Here is a 20,910-nt window from a genome sequence, read left to right on the forward strand (position 1 = left end):
CACATTGTTCCTGCATGGAGCAAGGGAAGCTGTCACAGGCTGTGATCTACCTGAGTAGTGACGGACAGCAGCTGGCAAGCTTGCTATGGGGCAGGCTGACTCACCATTATGGATGGAGTCACTGCAGCCTCAGTGCCGCTGACACCAGAGGCCACTCAGCAGAGACAGCTCCAAAATACACAAGCCACTCAGGTGATGCTCAAGGCTGGGCCCTGCCTCCTGTTAGCCCCACATTCCTGAGTTTGGTGTGACACCTTCATGGTCCCCCCTACTCACCCCAACTCTTTCCTTCTGAAAAAAAGAAAAGAGCATTTCATGATTTTTTTTTTTTTTGAGACAGCATCTTTGTAGAGTAGCTGTCTTTGAACTCACAGAGATCCATCTGCTTCAAGGGTGCACCACTACACCTGTCTGTATTTCATGAAATCTTTAATGAAATTGGAAGGGTCATGACAGAAGGGCTGGGACTGTGGGGGGCAGGCTGAAAGGCTAGGTCAGCGGGCAGGGACAGGGCTGGGGGGGGCTCTCTTCCTCACAGTAACCTTCCCCATCATCCCACTGTGGGGAGGTGTAGTGGGGAAGTGGAGCCATAAATATGTCCAGAATCTCAGAGGCACAGGGATGGGGTAAGGAGTCTCAGAGAGGGGGGAGGGGCAGGCCTGGGCCACCCTTGTCTGGGGGCCCTGGCTCCTTGGGTGGCCGAGGGGGTCCTGGGGGGTCCCCCGGCTTGCGACCGTGCTTGCGGAAGTAGCGGTAGCGCTGGACGTAGGCCCTCACCAGGTTGCTCACCTTCACAGGGTTGATCTCCCCGCTTTTGCTGTGGCAGATCTGCAGAACCAGGAACAACTGAGTTCCTGCCAGCTTCTGGGTACCCTCTACCTTGACTCGATGATCGGGCCTACCCTTTGCCCCTCTCCTGGACCCAGCTCCCCAATCCCACAATCCCTTGGCCCCACCTTGTGGACAGCCTTCCTCAGGATGTCCTTGTACTCCTCCTTGGTGATGTCTTTCTTCTGGTAGTACGGCTTGATGGCCAACTTCACCTCTTCCACTGCCCGCTCCTGTGTGTGAAGCTTCTTCAGATACTGGTGGGTATGAGACAAGGACAGTCAAGACCAAACAAGGAGATCTGCAGCTCCCTCACCCCGGCCTGCCCTATCCTATCCTTTCTGCAGTTATCCGAGGCTAGTAGACACCTCTAGGCTAGACCCTGTGGCACCCTGGCCTAGCCAGGCCCAGCAGTCTGCTGGGAGACAAACCAGTTAAACACTCTACTGTTCCTTTTATGCGGTGCTGGGACTGGAACTGAGTGTAGTGTCTCTAATAAGTTGTCCATTCTTGCCCTCAACTTTTAAATCTCCTGCCTCAGCCTCAAGTAGTAGGAGCAGAGGTTTGTGTCCCACCCCGCTCCACCAGCTGACTCACACCTATTCCTAAGCAGACCACACAGGGTTATTCTGGCTGCAGACCTTCTGAAGTGGCAGGAATGCCAGCTTGGCTGTTCATACTGTTCTGGTTCAGGTCACATCTCCTGAGCTCTGGCAGAAACACAGGAGGGGCTGAGCAGTTGAACCCAGGCAGCTAGCATCAAAAGGGGACCCAGCCTTCTAAGCCTTGAGGAACTAGATCCCGTGATTCAAGAAAAATGGGATATCACCATCAAGGCAGTTATGCTGGGAGGCTGAGGTTCCTGGGAGAACCCAGTGTCCATGACCACAGGTAGAGCTAGAGCTGCTTTCCCAAAGCAAGTGCAGGTCAGAGACAGGTACGACAGCCTGGACACACAGCAAGCTGAGTGTAGGCAAATGGACCTTGGGGGGGTCAGGGTACTACAATACACGTGCTTTGGTTAAAGGGGCACACATGTCCCAGCTATATAAGGGAGAGATAGTCTTAGCAATATGGGCCATGAGATTCTCAAGTAACACAGAAGAGGGGCTGCCTGCCATCCCATAAAACACTTGCTAAGAAAAGGCAAATAGCCCTGGAGGCCTGGCTAGCAGCACTGGAATATGAGCCAGCCAGGGCCTCTGCGAGCTGAGGCCATCTGTTTCCTGTTTAAGCTTGCTCTGAGGCAGAGCAGTGGGTAGTGCCTTCAGACAGTGCTGTCTGGGCCATGACCAGGCAAATCCATCTAGATAGGATTTAAAGGAAGCAGCTATAAACCGTTCTTTTCTGTGACTGCAGGGTCGTCACTCCAGCTGGGGGTGGCCTTGTCACCACCTCCTTTGACGTCACATGGTAGGGTTACAGGCCTGAGTCTGTACAGCCAGCTTGGCCCTCAGTGCTTGACCTTTTTGATAAACCAATGTTTCCCAGTTACATAAAGGTAGGGAGCAACTGAGGTAATTAAAAGAGGTATTTATACACACGTATATATACACAAACTATAAGTGTTTTAAATTCTTCTACACACTAATTCTTTTTTATCTGGAATTGAGGGTGGAATCCAGGGCTTCTTCATACATGCTGGGCAAACACTCAATAACGAGCTGCATCTCCACTCTGGTCTTCTGTTGCACCTGCCCAGCACCTAGCACCTAGCCCCTAGCCCCATTCATCTAGTCTTTTGAGTCCAAGTCCATCTCACCTTGTCAGTGTCCCCACGTCCCTCTGAGCTGCTGCTGCCCTCTCTCTTGTCAGATGCAGGGGCTAGCCCAGTGGGGGTAGGAGGGGTAGAGCCACAGCCCCCTATGGGGAGGCTGCCAGGAAGCAGGTAGCTGGAGGGGCCTGGGGGCAGACCCAAGGAAGTGGGCACGGGAGCTGGGGTCACCCCCAGAGTGGAGGGTGGCTTCCGGTGGCTGAGGATCTGTGAGAAGAGAGTATGATGAGCCAAGGGAGGTGGAAGGGAAGAGGGGGCTTTGTTCCCCCTCTGTTCCCTCAAATTTCCCAATGGTGTAGAGCAACAGGCTCCTCTTCTGGCCAATACCTTGCCCTAAGGCCTGCTGGGAGTTGTAGTTCCTCTCCTACCCCGAGGCAATGGACAAAAGAAGGGGCTGCGGGGACTCTTCCCCATGGGAGCCCACCTGGTTGGTGGCCTGGATCAGCTCCTGGGCCTTTGCGCGGCTGGCCAGGTTGGCTTCTTCCATCTTGAACAGCAGTGCAGTCACTGCAATGGACAGAGGGAGGACAATCAAGGCAGGTACCAGGATGGACAGGCAGATTCCTCACTTGATCTCAGGACATGCTATAAAACTTCAGCTCAGAACAGAAACAAGGGACCTCATCCACTGAGAATCACCTCAGAGCCCTGGTGTTCTTACCACTCAAGGGTGCTGTGTGTAGTACGGTCAAGGAGTACTAGGCTACGGCATGGAGATGACTGATGTAACATCTGCTTACTGACCCACCTCAAGTCCCAGCCTTCCCCCAACCTACAGGAAACCAGCACCCTGCCTGAGCTCTCCATTCTTGTCCTGTTCTACATGAACCAATCATCTGTTCCACTAGCTCCCTCTATGCCAGAGCTTGGACTAGACCCTGCCTGTTCTGTCCATCTAGCTCTATCTACCCATCCCTCTCCCCACTTCTGTAGACTCACAGGCCAGGACACCACTGGTAGTACAGTCCACACCAGCAGGCAGGTTCCAGGGCATGGGTGGGGGTAGCGTTGGCAGCTGGGAGACCCTAGCAGCTGGCCCATCCTCCGCGCCAGAGTCTCCAGCTGTAGACCCTGCACTGGGGGCAGTGCTTGGGGCAGCTGCAGCGGTGCTGGTGGCTGTGGTAGTGGCAGGCTGCTGCTCCTCCTCCTCTTCCTCCTCTTCCTCTTCTTCCTCCTCCTCCTCTGCTCCTACTCGGACCCCAGTGTCCTCACTGGCTTCCTCTGGTAGGAAGGAGACTTCAGGGGTCTTGCAGCTGCTATCTACAGTCTGGGAGTCTGGGGTGAGTGCCGGTGGAGGTGGGGCTACCTTAGGTGGTGGGGTACTGGGGGCCTTGGTGGTCCGCTCCTCCCCAGACCATGTTTCCTCTGTCCCCTTAGCGCTGGCTGCCTGGCTGCAGCTGTCGGCCTTGGATTTCTTCAGTGAACCAGGCCCACCACTGGTCGTGCTGCTGCCTCCACTGCGAACCTTCTTCCTGGTCTTCGACGGCTTCGTCTTTCCCTTGGTCCCCTTGGCTTTCTTGGCCCCAGCCTTGGCCTTGGCCTTGGTCTTTTTGGGCTTAGTGCTACCTGGGGCCACCTTGGCCACCTCTGCAGGAGCCCGCTCATCCGGTTTGAGGAATGGGGAGCGGCTCTCACGGTCACGGCTAAACTTGACCCCAATGGAGCCCAGGCCTGAAGACGAGGAGTCCTTGGCAGGGGTGGTGCTGCTGACGCCCTCTCGGATAAGCACAGCCACCTTGGACTGCAGTTTTACCTTTCGAGAGGAGGAGGACGACGATGAGGATGAGGAGCCACTGCTTGGGGGGGCTTTGGGCAGTGGCCCTGAGCCAGGCGTCGAGTCCTTAGGTGGCCGCGTCTTCTTGGATGACCTATCCCTGTCTCGGCCCCGATCCCCATCAAGGGCCTTCCGTCGAGACCCTTTTTCCCTTGAGGATGACGATGAGGATGCAGCTCCTGAACGCCTCCGGTCCTTGTCACTCTTGCCACCCCGCTCGTCCGCACTAAGACCCTCAGAGTCATACAGGACCTCCCGCTTCGGGGACACTGCAGGTGCTGGCGAAGGTGCGCGTGGCTCCGCCTTGTCTGGGCGACCCACTGTGATGGTCCGTTTGATGGCGAACAGGTCATGGTCTGTGAGGTCCTGGATAGAGGGTGGCACGGCCCCGCGGCGTCGGCTGTCACGGTCAGAGCCTGAGGGAGGCACAGGTGCGGGCAGCTTCTCCAAGTCCCCAGAACGCTTCTCTGCCCGGGAGCGCGAGCGCTTCTTCTTCTTCTTGCCACCCTCGCGCCGCTTGCCCCGATGACGCTCCCGTCGCGAAGACGATGATGAGGAAGCTGCTGGAGGTGGAGAGGCTGAACGCCGTCGGCGCCTGCGCTTCTCCCGGGAACGTGAGCGGTGACCCCCACGTCTGCGGTCAGCGCTGCGGGAGCGTGACCGGCGGCGGGAACGGGAACGGGAGCGTGATCGACGCCTGGCAGTGGAGTGTGAGCCAAGTTTGCGCTCACGTGAACGGTGCTTCTTAGCTTCCCAGGCAGGCGAATCCGGTGGCACAGGGTCCCCGCTGCGCTGCCGCTCCCGTCGGGCTTTCTTCCGAGCAGGCGGTGGGCCTGGAGAGGCAGATCGCTGGCGGTAGCGCTCGCGTCGCTGCGTTAGGATCTTGCGGCGCAGGTCCAGGCCGCCCCAGCGGGCATCAGCGGCCGGTGGTGCAGGTGGCTCACCTAGGTCCACTTGCAGTGCGCCCTCGCCATCAGAGTCAGCATGTAGTGACAGGAAGTCATCACCCTCGGGGGCACGTGGAGCAGAAGCTGGGGGCGCAGCAGGGGCAGCCACCGAAGCCAAGGTGGCTACAGAAGCAGGAGGCTGACGAGGTCGTGCAGCACGGAACAGTGACACTGCCACTCTGGGCTCCTCCTCAGGCTGCACAATCTCGCCCTCCTCTATCTCGGGATCAGTCGGGGGTAGTGGTGGCAGCGGCAGCGCTGGTGCAGCAGCCGTCACGACTTCCACCGAAACCTTGCCCTCAAGGCAGGCCTCAGCCTCAGGTCCCACCACAAAGACCCTGCGGCGTGGGGCCCCTTCGGCCCGAGTGGAGTCGGCCTGTGGTGGCGTCCCTGGGGTTCCCAGCGTCTGCGGGGGTGGGGGTTCCCGCTGGGGGCTGTCATCACCTGGGAAGTCCTGGCTCAAGCTGTTGTCATCGTAGATGCCAGCCAGGGTCTCTGAGATGCGGCTGATGCTCTGTGACAGACCCTCCTCTTCTTCTTCCTCCTCCTCCTCTTCCTCCTCCTCCTCTGGTGAGGGGGTCCCAGCTGATGAGCTGGGATTAGAGCCCGTGGGCTCAAAAGGGTCATATTTTTGCTCTGGGGCTGGCGGTGGGGAGTAGGCCTCATCGGTGGGGTGGAAGGGATCATAGATGTCGAATCGTGGGGCAGGCAGAGCTGGGGGTGGAGGGGGTGGAGGAGGAGGAGGAGGAGAAGGTGAAGATGAAGATGGGGAAGGGGAAGGTGAGGATGAGGCAGAGGAGGGTGCAGGTGGTGGAGCAGGCCCTCCATCCCCTGTGCCCAAGGTGAGGAGGTGACGGGAGCAGGCAGGTCGAGATGCATGGGACTGTGGAGAAACTGCAGAGAACAGGGTAGACAGAGTAATAGTCAGTAAGGGATCGCTCCTCTCTCCCAGAGCAGAGGCCTGCAGACAGGCTGGTGCCACTGCACGGACAGTAGAGCACACTGGGGTAGTGAAGTGGTTACATCTCCAACAAACTGACCCATTCATGCAGTACAATTAAGGAACAGAAGATGGCCTTCAGTGGTGAAGTTGGGGACTGGAGTATGTGGCTCAGTTGCAGAGCACTGGCCTAGTATGTGTGAGGACACCTAGTACAGCAGAAGATGGCCCCAGATACACTTGAGTCTAGAGGGAACACTAACTTAATCTCATAAAGCCAATGCTTTAGGACCAGCCCATGGTTTATGAGCCAACTGCCTCTGTAGGAGCTGAACCTGCATTGTGGAGAGGAATCAGCTTGGATCATGAAAAGACAGAGCTGGCAGCTTGGCAAAACAAGAGAATCCTTCGAAGTTTTCTGCCATCAATCTGCACCTAAGGTCTTAGAAGCAAGAGCCACTAATCCATAGGGACATCACAGGCCAGGCTCTGAGTGTCTCCTTAGTCGTCCCTCCTCCCCCCCTTCCCCCTGCAACATCCACTGCACCAAGGGCACACAGCAAAGATGGCTGGCTGAGCCTAGACTCAAATCTCAAATGACTATCTAAGCACAGGAATTAAGCCCCACCCACCCAAAAATGGCCCATTGAGGACAGTACCAGTTAGTTCCTCATGTAGACCCAGGGCACAGCACTCTAGGTACTGGGCTCAGCCTGCTGACTTCAGATTCCTTCTATAGAATCAAAGTCTGCTCATTTCCTAAACTCATGTTTACTTATTTAATGTCATGCTCAGTTCCAGGGGTGTCAGAAAAGCAAGCCCTGCCTGCCCTCGGAGAATTCATCCTAAGGATAGGGTTCATATCCAGAGCCCAGAGAGGTAACCATGACCAACTCAGAGTGAGACTCCCCACTACTCCCTGCTCCTTTTGTCATTTCAACACAGGACACACTAGTGTCTGGAAACACTGGATGACATGTAACTTTGGTATAGAGGAAGATTATGAGAGACTATCATGTTCTTTTTCCTATAGTCTTAATATTTTCCAAAACAAAACAAACACTAAAAAACAAACAAGCAAGCCAAACATGGTGGTGCACACCTTTAATCTCAGCACCCAAAAGGCAAAGGCAGCCAGATCTCTGTAAGTTCAAGGGCAGCCTTGTCTACAATGAGTTCCAGGACATCCAGGGCTACACAGAGAAACCCTGACTTGAAAAAGACAAAGAAAATTGCTAGGCCGGGCGGCAGTGGTGCACACCTTTAATCCTAGCACTTGGGAGGCAGAGGCAGGTGGATTTCTGAGGCCAGCCTGGTCTACAGAGTGAGTTCCAGGACAGCCAAGGCTACACAGAGAAACCCTGTCTCTGAAAAACAAAAACAAAAACAACAAAAAAAGAAAATTGCTGAGGCTGGCGTGATGGCACACACCTACAGTTCCAGCACTCTCCATGGAGGGAGATCAGGAGTTTTAAGGCCAGAGGGGGCTACAAAGCAAGATCCATCTTACAAAACAAAGCAAAGACTAAGGACATAACTCAGTGGTTCCAGGCGTGAGGCCCTGGGTTCAATGCCAGCACACACACATACATAGACAGATAGGAGGGAAGGCCAGCAAGATGCTGCAGTGAGTGATAAAGGCAGCTGTCACCAAATCTAAAGACCTGAATTAGATCCCTGGAACCCACTTGGCAGAGGAGAACAAACTCCTGAAAATTGACCTATGGCTTTCAGACACTGCTGTGAGATGTACATGCCACCTCTCCTTGACAAATGTAATTTAAAAACAAACAATAACAACAAAAAACCCCCACAACACACAACAGTCTTGTCAGTTCAGTTTAGAAACTAAGAAGGACCCTGAGCGGGACAAAAGCACAGTGCTAAGCTCAAGGGTGACTCAGGATGGAGATCAAGACTGTGATCTCAGCACAAGGGAGGGTAGTGCACAACTGCCACAAGTTCTAGGCCAGCGTAGGCAACAGGACAAGACCCTGCCTCAAAATTAATTAATTAATTTAAAAAAAGGCACCAACAAAACAGCACCATAATTTCAGAGTCCCATGAGAACGACTGGCCATTTGCCTGTGTGAACAGGTTCTACGGGAACATTTATTCTCTGCTACCTCGGGGATGGCTTTTGGAGTCAGGCTCTCCGGTGTTGTCCACATTAGTCTTGAACGCATGGGCTCCACAGTTTCTCTCCCTTCAGCCTACCAGGTATCTGAGACCCACAGTCAAGGCTACACTCACAGCTCCTCCTGTAGGCTTCTAGGCGGTTCAGGGCAGTTGGGTACCATGTCCTCTGAGCCCAACTCACAACTGACAAGGGACAGAGTGACTGTGACCTGCCTCAGTGGAATCACAAGCCATGTTCTTCAAGGCACTGGGACTGAGGGCTGCCAAAGACTACACAAGCCCTTGTCTCTATTCCACTTCTAAAAACACAAGGAGAGGGAGGAGCTCAAGCACCAGCAGCATAAAAAACACAGTCCCCCCCATCCCCCTACTCCCCAGTGGCGCTGGAGTCAGAATTGACCCTGTGTGTCCTGGGAGCTTCAGCTGGATGGCCTGCTGATATGCTGAGGCCCCTGGGCACCCACCAGGAGCACATGGGGAGCAGATTCTATCCCACAGAACCAAAAAGTCTGCCTTTCCGCTCAGACCCAAGCTGTTCACCAGGCTCACCAATGAAGCTAGTGAGGAACCACCTCCTAGGAGATGAATCCCCAACTCAAAGACACTACCAGTCAACTCTGACAATTGGTATGCTCGATGCTCCTATGTGATCCCCACTGTGCTTTTTTCTTTTTTTTGGTTTTTCGAGACAGGGTTTCTCTGTATAATCCTGGCTGTCCTGGAACTCACTCTGTAGACCAGGCTGGCCTCAAACTCAGAAATCCGCCTGCCTCTGCCTCCCACCTACTGTGCTTTTATTCTGAGTATATGAACTAATGTGTATCTAATATAACCATCCATCCTTAGTACCTTCACTACAATTAGCTTAAGTGATACTAGCAGCTTAGCTTGGTGGCAGAATGCTTGTTGAGCATATATGAGGCCCCCAAAGTCCAGTACCCAGCACCATTAATACATAAATACAGTTGACTTTCCCACAATTTCAAGACCACCCACCCAACACAGTGCAGGTCAACATACCCGACTTTCCTGTTCTCCAGGCCCTGAGGCGGGGCAACAGGCTGGGCACAGGTAGAGGCATGGGGTCCCTGTCACCAATGCGGACCTCAGCCACCAGCTCTAGCATGTCCTCACTTCTGCAAGGCAGAGGAAATGGTGAGCCCCAGCAGTGCCTCAGCTCTCAGGAGAGGGTCACCCACCTTCAGCTGCCCAGTTTCTTACTCGCCAGGCTGAAGGTCCAGGCGGCTGGGTACCCAAGTGTCCGGGGGATCCAGGATGCTCACCAGCTCCACAAGGAAGCTATCTGCAGCTGTGTCCAGTACCTGGTAGGGACCAAGTTGGGCTCTGCTCTATGAGCATTCACCCAACAACCGTCCTCTCAGGAACCCACCAATCTGCCACAACTTTCTTGAATCCAACCGGCCTTATCTTAATGGTCTCTAGGAGCCAGCTTAGTTAGGGATCTGGTCCCCAGACTCCTGTCACTGCCCACCAGAGTCACAGCAGACCCAGGGGTCTAGATACCCAGTTCCTTTGTCTTGCAGGCCCCAGGATGAAGATTGGTGGACACTTTTACTCACAGTGGCCATATCAGCACCCCCTGACTCCTGTGAACGAGGCTCTGACCGAGGACTCCGGCAGCAGCGCCTCCATCGTAGGCCACGACACCGAGAGCCATCTGGATAGATATTGAAGTAAGATGGGATTCAGCGTTGCAGAGCACAGGATGCAGGACAAGACCTAGTGTTTGCTGAGGGAGCACCTACCACCTCCTAGCTTGGGCAGGACCCTGAGCTACCCCAACTCAATCTAGGATGGGCTTATTGAAGGGCATGTCTCTGCTTGGCCTGTGAACCCTGACCAGTCCTGGCTCAATGTCTCCTGCCTCCCAAGTATCCTACTACTCTGATCACCTCTAGCCAGCCCCAAAGCCACGCTGGGTTCCCTGCCAACTACGCCTTCCTCTAGACAAACCCAGTACCCTGGACACTTCTGACCCTAGCACAAGAGTAGCACTCAGGACACCTCAGAAAGAATGAAGAGAAAGCCCAGAGGAAGGCAGAAGCCTAAGAGGACTGGTGGACCTCATACCTTTATCATTAGGTAGGTCCCCCTGCAGGGAGCTTCCCATAGCCTGCTGAATGGCCCGCTGCAAAAGAGGAAAAACACAAAACTCAGGGCCAAGACCTCTGTAGCTTCTGTGGTTTGGAAAGCATATTCCCAGGACCCAGCAGCCAGAGTCCACAAAGAACCCCAATTCTTCCTGAGGGCTTGGTCTAGGGCTGAACCCTCCACCCGTACTTCAGAGCATGAGAACCTAGGCCCTCAGGCCTCACTGCACCCAGCTCTTACCAAAATAAAGGCAGAAGGAGAAAGGGCAGGATCTCTGTCAGGTGGACCGTCTCCCCGATCCTCTCCCGACTCCTCTGTTTTACCTCGAGACTCATCTTCCTCCTCCATGGTCACCTGGGGTTGAGGCAACAGTTTGAAGTGAAGGCTGAGGGAAGCAGATCAGAGGTGAAGGAAGACCTCAAAGGCCTCCAGTGCGTCCTCCTTTAGTACCCCTCTCCTCCGCCTCATTCCTGATGACCTTGTACGTGATCCCACGCTGACCTGCAGGGACTAGAGCCATTCTTATCCTTCTTCTGGATTCCGGTTGCCTCCCCATCAATGGGAGGACTGCTCAGCCACCTGCTCCAACATCTGGCCCTCCAATGCCCACAGCTTCCCAAAAGCTCCTAGTCAAACCTCCAATTAATTACCCAACCCAGTCAAAGAGATGCAAACTCAACCCTGACTTCGGGTGTCATGATTTTAAGAGCGTGCTTCAGTCTCAGAAAGCCACCTTCCCCACAGCGAGGAATGTGCCGACATGCTCAGTGGTACTCTGTAACAGGTACCATAGGTTCACACAACATTCATCATCCTCCATGGTGAGGAACCCAAGAGTTTTATTTACAGCCACAATAGAGAACTATGACAGTATGATCTACACAACCACCACACCGCTTTTAAAACAAAAATGCCAAATTTCAGAAAGGCATGCTGTCCTCCCAGCCCCATTGGGACACTTGCCTATCACCCAGCTGCCTGTCCTGTGGAAGCATGGCCATAGCCTCGGTGATGTCACGGGAATTCTGAGCTTTGACTGCCCAGTCAGGTAGTTGAAAGAGCATCCTTCAGACTGGTGGATGTCTTGATTGAGGCTTCAGAAAACATGAACATCACAGCTGTAAACCTCCCCACAGCTGTCAAACCTGCTACTCTGAAAACACCTAATCTTGGAATTCTTAAAAGCTCTGGGCTCCCTAAAGCACACTACTGCTTATCTGAAAATGGCAAAACAGTAGCATCTCTCACACTCCTTTGCATATATAAATGGCTGGATACACATTAGCAATAATTGTATCAGTAGCCCTTAGACCAGGTTTCCCCTTTTTGTCTCAGCCCTGGTCTCAGTCCTACTCCGAAACTATACTGTGGCCTCCACAACCTCCCAGCTCCAGCTCTCCAAATCTTCAGCTTCCTTCTTAATTCCCTCAGGCATACCTTACTCTGATGGCCCCTCTACCACATACAAGCTTCTCTAAGCTAATATTCAAGACTTTCCTACCCTGTATAGCAACAATTCCCAGCTCTGGGTCTGCTCTCTCACAGTCTGGTACACATCTTATCCAGAGCACTGACTGTCACATACAAGAAAATTGTACTAAGAGCTCCTGGCTACAGATTTGGAGATCCCTAAAACCATAGACATTGTAAGGATCTGCAGACCATGTGAGATCAGTGATCCCTCAATTACAGACAGGGCTCTGGGAGCAATTTAGTGATTCACAAACAGCTCATTACACAAAGTACATAAAACATAATGGAAAATACTTCCCAAGTTTCAAATGGAACCATGAGTTTGCAGGACTAGAATAATATTAGTAAAATACATATGTTGGCATGCACTGAATCTCATCAAATAACGGGTTTTTTTCCCTTCCTATCAAGGTCAAGATGCAGAGCACTGCACTAGATGTTTCTAGACAGCTCTACAGACCCTCAGGTCCAAGGAATGATTCTAACTCCTCAGCACTGGGACAACACAGGTTCTTTTTTGTTTAAAGCCATTTTCTTTTTAATTACTTTCCGAAAGGCCAGTACATTTAAGCTGGATAAAATTCCCAGCGTTATCTGTTGTATTATTCTCTACACATTTCTCTAGACTCCAAAAGCACCTGAATTTGCTCTAAGACATAGACTGTATTCTTGCAATCACTGGACGATTCTAGTTCCTTCAAACTACCCCACCCCACCCACCCACCCCTATCTCCAAGTCACCCCCACATGAAACACTTCCCAGACCTTAAAGACCTCATTTATGCCTCTGGGCACATCACAATGCTTGCTTCCCTCTCCCTAGGTGGGAGCACATCTCTTTCTTCCAGGTGGAGTTTAACACTTCTAGTCCTTGAAGAGGGCTCCCCGGCCTCATAAATATTCCCAGATCCAAGTAGATGAGCCGAATGCAGAGGCCAGTATGAGTAGAGACTTCCCAGCCCTAACAGATATACCCCAGTGAACTGGGTGACTCTGCAGACCCCCTTAACTCCTGGGGGAGTGAAGATCTCAAGATGGCCCCAAAAGCCTCTCAACAGACCCTAGCCTACGGTCGCACACAAAAACCATCAACGGCGCCTGCAGACATGTACGGGCTCAGCAATGGGAAGGAGGGCCGGCCTAGGCGCGGTCCAGGCCATACGAACGCCCTCTGGCACCCACGGGCGCGTCCCGGGCCCTAAGAAGGCCCCCTACTCAGAGACTGCCTTGGCCGCTGCAGCCCGGTCCGGGGGTGCCACGCTACACTCTCCAGGCCCCGTGGCATACGGGCGACACTCGGGGACTACTAGGGACCCGGCTCCGCCCCGCCCACCCCGCTAGGCCCGAGCCCCGCGGCCCGGACCGCCGCCGCCATCTTACCCCGCCGCTCGGGCTGCGGCTCCGGTCCCGGCGCGGGGCGGGGCGGAATGGGGCGGGGCTCGCGGTTTGAGCTGGGGAGGGGCGGAACCAAATTGCCGCGGCGCTTGCCGGGATTTCAAGTACGCAACTGGTCTTCCAAAAAGCCGGCGGGACAGGAGGCGACTCCGTTTCCCAGAAATCAATGCGTCACATGGAGGTGGAGTGCGCGCGCTGGATGCCGGGAGATGTAGTCCGTGTGAAGCCTCCGTCACGCGGGGACAGTGTAAGGGTGAGAGGTGAAGTGGGCGGGGCTGCTGGAGCGCGCCGTGCGACCCCCCCACAGTGCCCTGCGTGCGCGGGGAAAGGGCGGCGGATCAGGAAGTGATGTAAAAAAGGCGCTCCGTCGTTCAGTCTATGGGAATTGTAGTTCAATTAAGATGAACGCTGCCCCGCCCATAGTCGACCTTTCTAAATATAAGCCTCTTCTAATTTTTTTCCCCTATAAATCCAAAGGAGATTTGTTTGAGAAGGTGCCTTTTTTTTTTTTTTTTTTTTTTTTTTTTGGTTTTTCGAAACAGGGTTTCTCTGTGTAGCTCTGGCTGTCCTGGAACTCACTCTGTAAACCAGGATGGCCTCAAACTCAGAAATTCGCTTGCCCCTGCCTCCCACATGCTGGGATTAAAGGCCGGCGAGAAGGTGTCTTACGTATCTCAGACGGGCCTGGACTTGCTGCTGCCATTCTGCCTCTGTTTCCCCAGTGCTGGGACTTGTCAGTCATCATGCCCAGCTTATAAAATTATTTATTGCCGGGCGGTGGTGGCACACGCCTTTAATCCCAGCACTTGGGAGGCAGAGGCAGGCGGATTTCTGAGTTCAAGGCCAGTCTGGTCTACAGAGTTCCAGGACAGCCAGGGCTACACAGAGAAACCCTGTCTCGAAAAAAAAAAAAAAAAAAAAAAAACAACAAAAAAAAACAAAACAAGCAAACAAATAAATAAATAAAAAAAAATAAAATAATTTATTTTGGGGGTACTAGAGATTGAATTTAGATGCACATACATGGTAGAAAAACGTTCTATATATCACTGAACTGTATCTCTTTTCGTTTTTATTTTATTTTTTTATTTATTTTGAGATAGGTTCATTCTAAGATGTCCAGGACAGCCTTTAACTTAAAATAATCTCCACTAAATTTAGAACCCAGGAGTCAAACCTTTACTCAGGACAGGAACATCCAAAATCTGAGCCCTCTGATTCAAAGCAGAAAAGTGAAAACTCATTTCCCTCTACCTTGGGACTCGGGAATGTCAATCCTCTTCCCTTTCAGGCCGTCAATACCACACCTTACACAAATACAAGTGCTAAATTCCTCCACAACCCTCCCGGAGCACTCCTGCCCTCGAACCCAGAATTCTGGGGACCCAGACTCTGCATCCTTTGGTCCCATGAGTCCAGACTCCCAGGTTTCCCAGTAATAGTAAGGAACCCCTCCCGACGGCCTGTTCTCCCTCAGGACTGGTGAATCCAAGTCTCTAACTCGATGCTCTCGTAGGAACCAGGTGTCTGAGCCATCCACCGCATCTTCCAAAGCCCAGAAATCCTGGCTGTAGGCCCTTCTAGATCCGGACTTCCCGAGTAGGATGGACTGGCTCATGGATTAGGAATGTAGTGATCTCACAGCCTGTCCCTGCCCAGTTACCCTGCTATCCCCCTCCAGGGCCCCAGCGCCCCTCCCAGACTATCTTCCGTTCGGCTGGGACAGCGGGAACCGGAAGCCTAAGTCCCTGGGCAGGCCGAGACGCCAGCCTCTAGACCGAAGCCGGAGCAGAGAACTTGGCGACAATCCCAGGAAGGAGGCGGAGATTCATTTTTCGAGACCTGTGCTGTCCTAAGATCGCCCTATATACGGCTCTGAGAAAGCCGGCGAGCCCCACCTACCAGAAAAAGTGGTCCTTAGACAACAACTACCGCAAGCATTTAATTTGCATATCCCCGCCCCGAAGGAAACTTTTTCGCCCAAAGATGGGGTTTATTAGCATAGCTCCTCCCAAAGGCGGGCTGCCTGACGAGAGCTCGTGGCTGGGCTCAGGTTTATTAGCATATCCCCACCCCTCTTGGAATTCCCCGTTTTTGTAACCTTGTTTCCCCCACCCTTATTAGTATAGCTCCTCCCTTTCCCTGGCCTCGCCTCCTTCTTAAGCACCCGGAGACTCGGGTCCTACGGGCCAAAGCTCATGTTTATGCAGTATTCATTAGCATAACCCACCCCTTGGTCTCTCCTGACTCCCCCTAGGCTGTAGTGGCGGCAGCAGCAGCGGTGGCGACATGAGCAGCGGGGCGGCGTCCGGGACTGGGCGGGGGCGGCCCCGGGGCGGGGGGCCGGGACCCAGGGACCCTCCGCCCGGCGAGACTCACAAGCTGGTGGTCGTAGGCGGCGGCGGCGTGGGCAAGAGCGCGCTGACCATCCAGTTCATCCAGGTAGTGGGCCCTCACCGGGGAGGGTGTCCCCGAGATCGAGACTTTGAGCCCTTTGGGGGTTCCCAGAAACTTTCACTTCTCCCAGAGCCATCATTAAGACCCTCCTAAGAGGATCTCTAACCCTGAAAGATCCCTTCTGATTGAGACTCCAAGTGCCCAGGGCCTCCACCCACTTCGTGAGAGGAAGCTTTCTCCTAATATGTCCTGAGACAGATCACCCTCCTAGATGTACCTGAGAGCCCTAATCCTAGTGTATCTGGCCCTGCTCACTAACTGGGAGTGCCCTAAATTCCAAATAGTTGCTCCATTCAGATCCTAAGCACTCCCCGAGGCTCCAACCTCCTGATCTTTACCCAGACTTTGATTCTAGGACTCAGCTGGGACCACTCTGTCCTAAAACAGGCACCCTGTAACCCCTGCTTGAAGAAGAGGATTTCCCTTCAGACCCGAGATTACAGAAAGATCCTGCTACATGACCATTGTAGGAAAACACCAATATCTGACAATACCCCATTGCTAAATGCAGCCCTCCATCCCACCCCCAAGGAAAACCAACCATTTCTCCATCCTAAGTCCCCCACTCAGACTCCGTGCCCTCATCCCTGAAAACCCTAGGTAGTTCCTAAGTCATTGCCAGGTTAAAAAAGAAAAGCATAGAAAGCAGGTTTTCACAACCTCCAGAGACCCACTACTTGGAAGGTTCTAGGTCCCATAAATAGACCTCTACTACATTAGGAACTGACCCTCCAGAATGTTCCAGGCTGTTCTCACCCTTGAGCATCTCCTAATTTACTTTTGGGTCCTAATCATCCTACACACACACACACCAAACCTCATCCTCTCCACTCCTTGCACCCCTTCCAGCGCCAGCCCTCAGCAAGAACTTTAGAGAGGAAGCGACCTTCAGCCTCAGCGGCCAAGTTCAGAAAATCCAGCCCAGCCCCGGAAACCCCCACCCAGTTCCCACGGGGAGCCTCCCCACAGCAGGGCAACACTAGGAAAGTGAGGGCCCACTTGCTATCGTAGAGGTTCCTGGGTGAGAGACATTCACAGGCAAGGAGCCTCCGGCAATGCCGTTGAGAAGCCTGCAGTGGGAAGGAAGAGCGGGAATTTGAGCCCCTGGCTCCCAGGGCCAAACCTGGAGATGGCCAGAGGCCTAGTTGGAGGTAGCAGGACCCAGTCAGGAAGGGAGAGGCGGGATGAGGATGGGGCTGCCCCTCTGAAGCAGGATTGGAACCTTGACCTTCCCAGGGGAGGAGACACTGGAGGCTGCTTGTGGAGGAGGGAGCAAGAGGAGGGAAGGAATGGGAAGGGGGAGGGAGGGGGAAAAGAGGGGAGAGGGAGGAAGGGAGGAGAGGAAAGAAAAGAGAGAGAGAGGGAGAGGGAGAAGGAAAGGGAGGGAGAGGGAGAGGGAGAGGGAGAGGGAGAGGGAGAGGGAGAGGGAGAGAGAGAGAGAGAGAGAGAGAGAGAGAGAGAGAGAGAGAGAGAGAGAGAGGAGAAAGGGAGAGACGGGCAAGATAGGCAGCTACTTTGGTCAACAGGAATTCTCAGAAGCTGGTCACTGACCATTACCAGGCCAAGTGTTAAGTGTTGAACAGGGAGTTCCCTCCAATAAAAACTGTTAGATGGCATAGTGTCTTCATCCTCAATTCTCTAAGTGAGGAAACAGAATCAGAGACAGAACTTTTTTTTTCCCCCAAAGTGACACAGCTGGTGTAATGATGGTAAAGGAGGATGCTTTATACTGAAGAAGACAGAGGGACTAAGAGAGGAAACAGGGGCATTGGTGACAGGGACCCACAACCTGACAGCCAGCAAGGTGGAAATAGAACCACCAGAAGCAGGTTAGAGATCCAGAGAGAAAGAAGATGGACAGAAACCCAGAGAGGGGAGAGGGAAAGAGAAGGGACAGTCAAAGACCCGAGATGAGGTGGGGGTGGGGCACTGAGACACAGCAAGAAAAAGACCAAGAGAAAAAAGACAGAGACAGATAGAGATTCAGGAGAAGGCAAGGAGAAAAAGATACTGAGACACAGAGAACGGGACAGAGACTTGGAGAAGATATAGGAACAGCACACACACAGACTGCTTCGGTGACAGTGGTCTTCTCTATCCTCCAGTCCTACTTTGTGTCTGACTATGACCCCACCATTGAGGATTCCTACACAAAGATCTGCACTGTGGATGGCGTCCCTGCACGGCTGGACAGTGAGGATGTCTGGGCTTGGGAGGGAGGCAGGTGGCAAGGCTGGGGGGGACTTGTGAGCATACCCAGGACAACCTGGGACTCACACCTTTCTCTCCCTGTCTCCACAGTCCTGGACACCGCGGGGCAAGAGGAATTTGGTGCCATGCGGGAGCAGTACATGCGTGCTGGCAATGGCTTCCTGCTGGTGTTCGCCATTAATGATAGGCAGAGGTGAGGCGGGGATGCTGGTGAGCCTGGATGAGCACAGGACAGGTTCCTGCTGAGATGGTGCCTCATGCTAATGACTTCTCTTGCAGTTTCAATGAGGTAGGCAAGCTCTTCACTCAGATTCTCAGAGTCAAGGACCGGGATGATTTCCCCATTGTGCTGGTTGGGAACAAGGCAGATCTGGAGACCCAGCGCCAGGTTTGGGATGCCCCCTCCCCTGATAACTCCCATTTGGATCTGGGAAACTCTCTCAGGGGACCGTCTCCTACTCTGGATCCCTGACCCCTCTACTGTCACAACTTTCACTTAGAGATGATCCCCAAGTGGAATCACCCATCATTGAGCCATACAGCCAGCCACCACTGAGGGATTCTATGCAGGACCCCTAGCACTGAGCCATGGTCCTGGTCCTTATATTAATCCTTGGATACTGGTCCCTACTTGTAGTATATGTTCCCTCTCAAGAACACCCTTGCTTCTTACCTGCCAGCCTTCTAGTTACATACAACATCCTTATAATCTTCCTGACATCTCACTGAGATAGCATCAATCCTCCAGTATCCTCCTCTAGGGTCTTTCTAGAACTTTCTATCTTTAGCCAGCTGAAGTTATACAGTAAAGCACACCTTGCGGCTTTCAGCGTCCCCTCTCCCTGACCCCTCCCTTTGTCCTCCCTCTGTCTTCTTCCAGGTCCTCCGATCTGAAGCCTCCTCTTTCAGTGCTTCCCACCACATGACTTACTTTGAGGCCTCAGCCAAACTGCGTCTGAATGTCGATGAGGCATTTGAGCAGCTGGTGCGCACTGTCCGGTAAGCACAGTACCCCCTTCCTGACCTCCAGGTCCTCAGCCCTGCATCTCACACTCACAGCCTGCTTCCCACAGGAAATACCAGGAGCAAGAACTCCCTCCTAGCCCACCCAGTGCTCCCAGGAAGAAGGATGGAGGGTGCCCCTGTGTCCTGCTGTAGCCAAATAGCCTCAAGCAACCAGCACAAGCTCTCGGGACCAGCTGCCTCACACTTGCTGTGTGGCCCAAGGCTCTCTTTGGATGAGCTTCAGTTTCATCCTCTGGGTTCCCCAGGACACACTACACCTTCTTACCTTTACTTCCTGGCCTCCTGGGGCTGCCACTGTGTGCCTTCTGTCAATACCTCCTCCTTTCCCCCACAAGACCCTGGTAGGGTGAGGAGCATCTTGTCACTGTTGTATATAAGTCCTATCTTTCAGAAAAATAAATATCACTGCCAATGACTGGAGATGCCTTTTATTGGATGAATTGCTAGAGATGGACCTAGAGTCTCATGCCTGCTAGGCAAGGGCCCAAACTCTGCATCCACAGCCCAGATTTTCTGTTTGTTGGTTTGGTTGGTTGACTGGTGGTTTTTTGCTTTGTTTTGGTTTGTTTTTGGTTTTTCAAGACAGGGGTTCTCTGTGTTGCCCTGGCTGTCCTGGAATTCACTCTGTAGTCCAGGCTGGCCTTCAACTCAGAGATTCAACTGCCTCTGCCTCATAAGTACTGGGGTTAAAGATGTGTACCAAAGTTCGAGGACAGCCTGGTCTACAGAGTGAGTTTCAGGGCAGCCAGGACTACACAGAGAAACCCTGCCTCGAAAAACCAAAAACCAAAACCAAACCAAATCAACCAACCAAACAAACAAACAAATAAAAAAGAAAGAAAAAAGAAAGCTGGCTGAGCAAGCCAGTAAGCAGCACCCTCCATGGCTTCTGCATCGGCTCCTGCCTTCCTCTTCCGATTTCATCCAAAGATGAACAGTCATGTGGGGGTGTGGGTTTTTTTTCCCCCAACTCTTTCCTCCTAAATTTGCATTTGTTTATTGTGTTTTATTGAGTCTAAACTACAACACCTGGTGTGGTGGCACATGCCTGTAACTCCAGCATTTTAGAGGCTGTAGGAAATTTTGGAGGTACAAAAGAATTTGATCAAAAATTCAAGCCCAGTTTAACCTCTATGACAAGACCTTGTTTGGATGTCTAGAAAGCTCTAGAACTACAGTATTCGATATGGTGGCAAGAACCTACATATGGCTGTTAAAATTAAAATGAATTTCCTTGCTGGGTGGTGGTGGAGCACACCTTTATTCCCAGCACTCTGAAGGCAGAGGCAAGTGAATCTGTGAGTTTGAGGCCAGGCCTGTCATCAGAGTGAAGTTCCAGGCAAGCCAGGGCTACACAGAGAAACCATGTCTTGAAAAAAAAATTTCTTCAGCCAGGCACTGGTGGCACACACCTTTAAATCCCAGTGCTAAGGAAGCAGAGTCAGGGGAATATTTCTGAGTTCAGGACTAGCCTGGCCTTCAGGATAGCTAGGGCTATACACAGAACCCATCTTGGAAAAAAAAAACAAACAAAATAAATGATGTATATGGATGTTGTGACTGCATGTAGTCCCTCCAAGGCCAATAAGGCTGTCAGTCCCTGCAGAACTAGAGTTATACTGGGGCTGAGAAAAGAACCCAAGCTTCTGCCAGAACTACAAGTGCTCTTAGCTATTAAGCTCTGGCACATGGACCATTCTGTGGCACATACACTAACATGTCTACTCTTCATGTTATCTGTCTTAATTTAAGAAATGGTTTCTGGAGGCTGAAGAGATGGCTCAGCGGTTAAGAGCACTGACTGCTCTTCTGAAGGTCCTGAGTTCAAATCCCA

General features: G+C 52.8%; 2 protein-coding genes and 1 long non-coding RNA gene across 8 annotated transcripts; 2 read left to right on the forward strand and 1 right to left on the reverse strand.

The window, feature by feature from the left end:
* Positions 1-412: 412 nt before the first annotated feature.
* On the reverse strand, positions 413-13,550 carry Scaf1 (SR-related CTD associated factor 1). Of its 5 annotated transcripts, none has more exons than XM_031386511.1 (12): positions 13,368-13,433; positions 11,478-11,608; positions 10,755-10,868; positions 10,494-10,551; positions 9,983-10,080; positions 9,624-9,724; positions 9,423-9,538; positions 3,542-6,217; positions 3,027-3,109; positions 2,591-2,809; positions 957-1,085; positions 413-828 (listed from the first exon to the last, which is right to left on the reverse strand). In XM_031386511.1, the coding sequence occupies exons 3-12, from the start codon at positions 10,860-10,862 to the stop codon at positions 637-639; spliced, it is 3,780 nt and encodes a 1,259-aa protein (XP_031242371.1). In that variant the 5' UTR covers positions 10,863-10,868; positions 11,478-11,608; positions 13,368-13,433; the 3' UTR covers positions 413-636. The 5 variants fall into 5 exon arrangements, with proteins under 5 accessions (XP_031242371.1, XP_031242370.1, XP_031242369.1 ...); XM_031386510.1 differs by lacking the exon at positions 13,368-13,433 and adding an exon at positions 12,753-13,353; XM_031386509.1 differs by lacking the exon at positions 11,478-11,608 and having other exon boundaries at positions 13,368-13,550.
* LOC116102163 lies at positions 6,101-11,193 on the forward strand. The gene is made up of 2 exons (XR_004123023.1): positions 6,101-7,142; positions 9,947-11,193. It is a non-coding gene; the product is annotated as an uncharacterized LOC116102163 (long non-coding RNA).
* Positions 13,551-15,600: 2,050 nt separating the features above from the next.
* Positions 15,601-19,491, forward strand: Rras (RAS related). 2 transcript variants are annotated; one of them, XM_031386519.1, is made up of 6 exons: positions 15,601-15,824; positions 17,945-18,032; positions 18,141-18,243; positions 18,330-18,438; positions 18,931-19,049; positions 19,124-19,491. In XM_031386519.1, exons 1-6 carry the CDS (start codon positions 15,672-15,674, stop codon positions 19,206-19,208), a joined length of 657 nt encoding a protein of 218 aa, XP_031242379.1. In that variant the 5' UTR covers positions 15,601-15,671; the 3' UTR covers positions 19,209-19,491. The 2 variants fall into 2 exon arrangements, with proteins under 2 accessions (XP_031242379.1, XP_031242380.1); XM_031386520.1 differs by lacking the exon at positions 15,601-15,824 and adding an exon at positions 16,899-16,990.
* The last annotated feature ends 1,419 nt before the right edge of the window (positions 19,492-20,910 follow it).

This window comes from Mastomys coucha, unplaced genomic scaffold (genome assembly GCF_008632895.1).
Source record: "Mastomys coucha isolate ucsf_1 unplaced genomic scaffold, UCSF_Mcou_1 pScaffold21, whole genome shotgun sequence".
NCBI classification, from domain to species: Eukaryota; Metazoa; Chordata; class Mammalia; order Rodentia; family Muridae; genus Mastomys; species Mastomys coucha.

Bases quoted from the DNA above. Each gene is read 5' to 3' on its own strand.
- Scaf1 (XM_031386508.1), bottom strand. From the start codon at position 11,070: ATGGGGAGGCAACCGGAATCCAGAAGAAGGATAAGAATGGCTCTAGTC. The intron at 9,725-9,982 runs GTGAGTAAAAGT...GGTCCCTACCAG, and splicing joins GGGGTGCTGATATGGCCACT to GTACTGGACACAGCTGCAGA. The intron at 9,539-9,623 runs GTAAGAAACTGG...TCTGCCTTGCAG, and splicing joins CTGGACCTTCAGCCTGGCGA to AAGTGAGGACATGCTAGAGC.
- Rras (XM_031386519.1), top strand. From the start codon at position 15,672: ATGAGCAGCGGGGCGGCGTCCGGGACTGGGCGGGGGCGGCCCCGGGGC. The intron at 15,825-17,944 runs GTAGTGGGCCCT...TCTATCCTCCAG, and splicing joins TGACCATCCAGTTCATCCAG to TCCTACTTTGTGTCTGACTA. The intron at 18,244-18,329 runs GTGAGGCGGGGA...CTTCTCTTGCAG, and splicing joins GCCATTAATGATAGGCAGAG to TTTCAATGAGGTAGGCAAGC.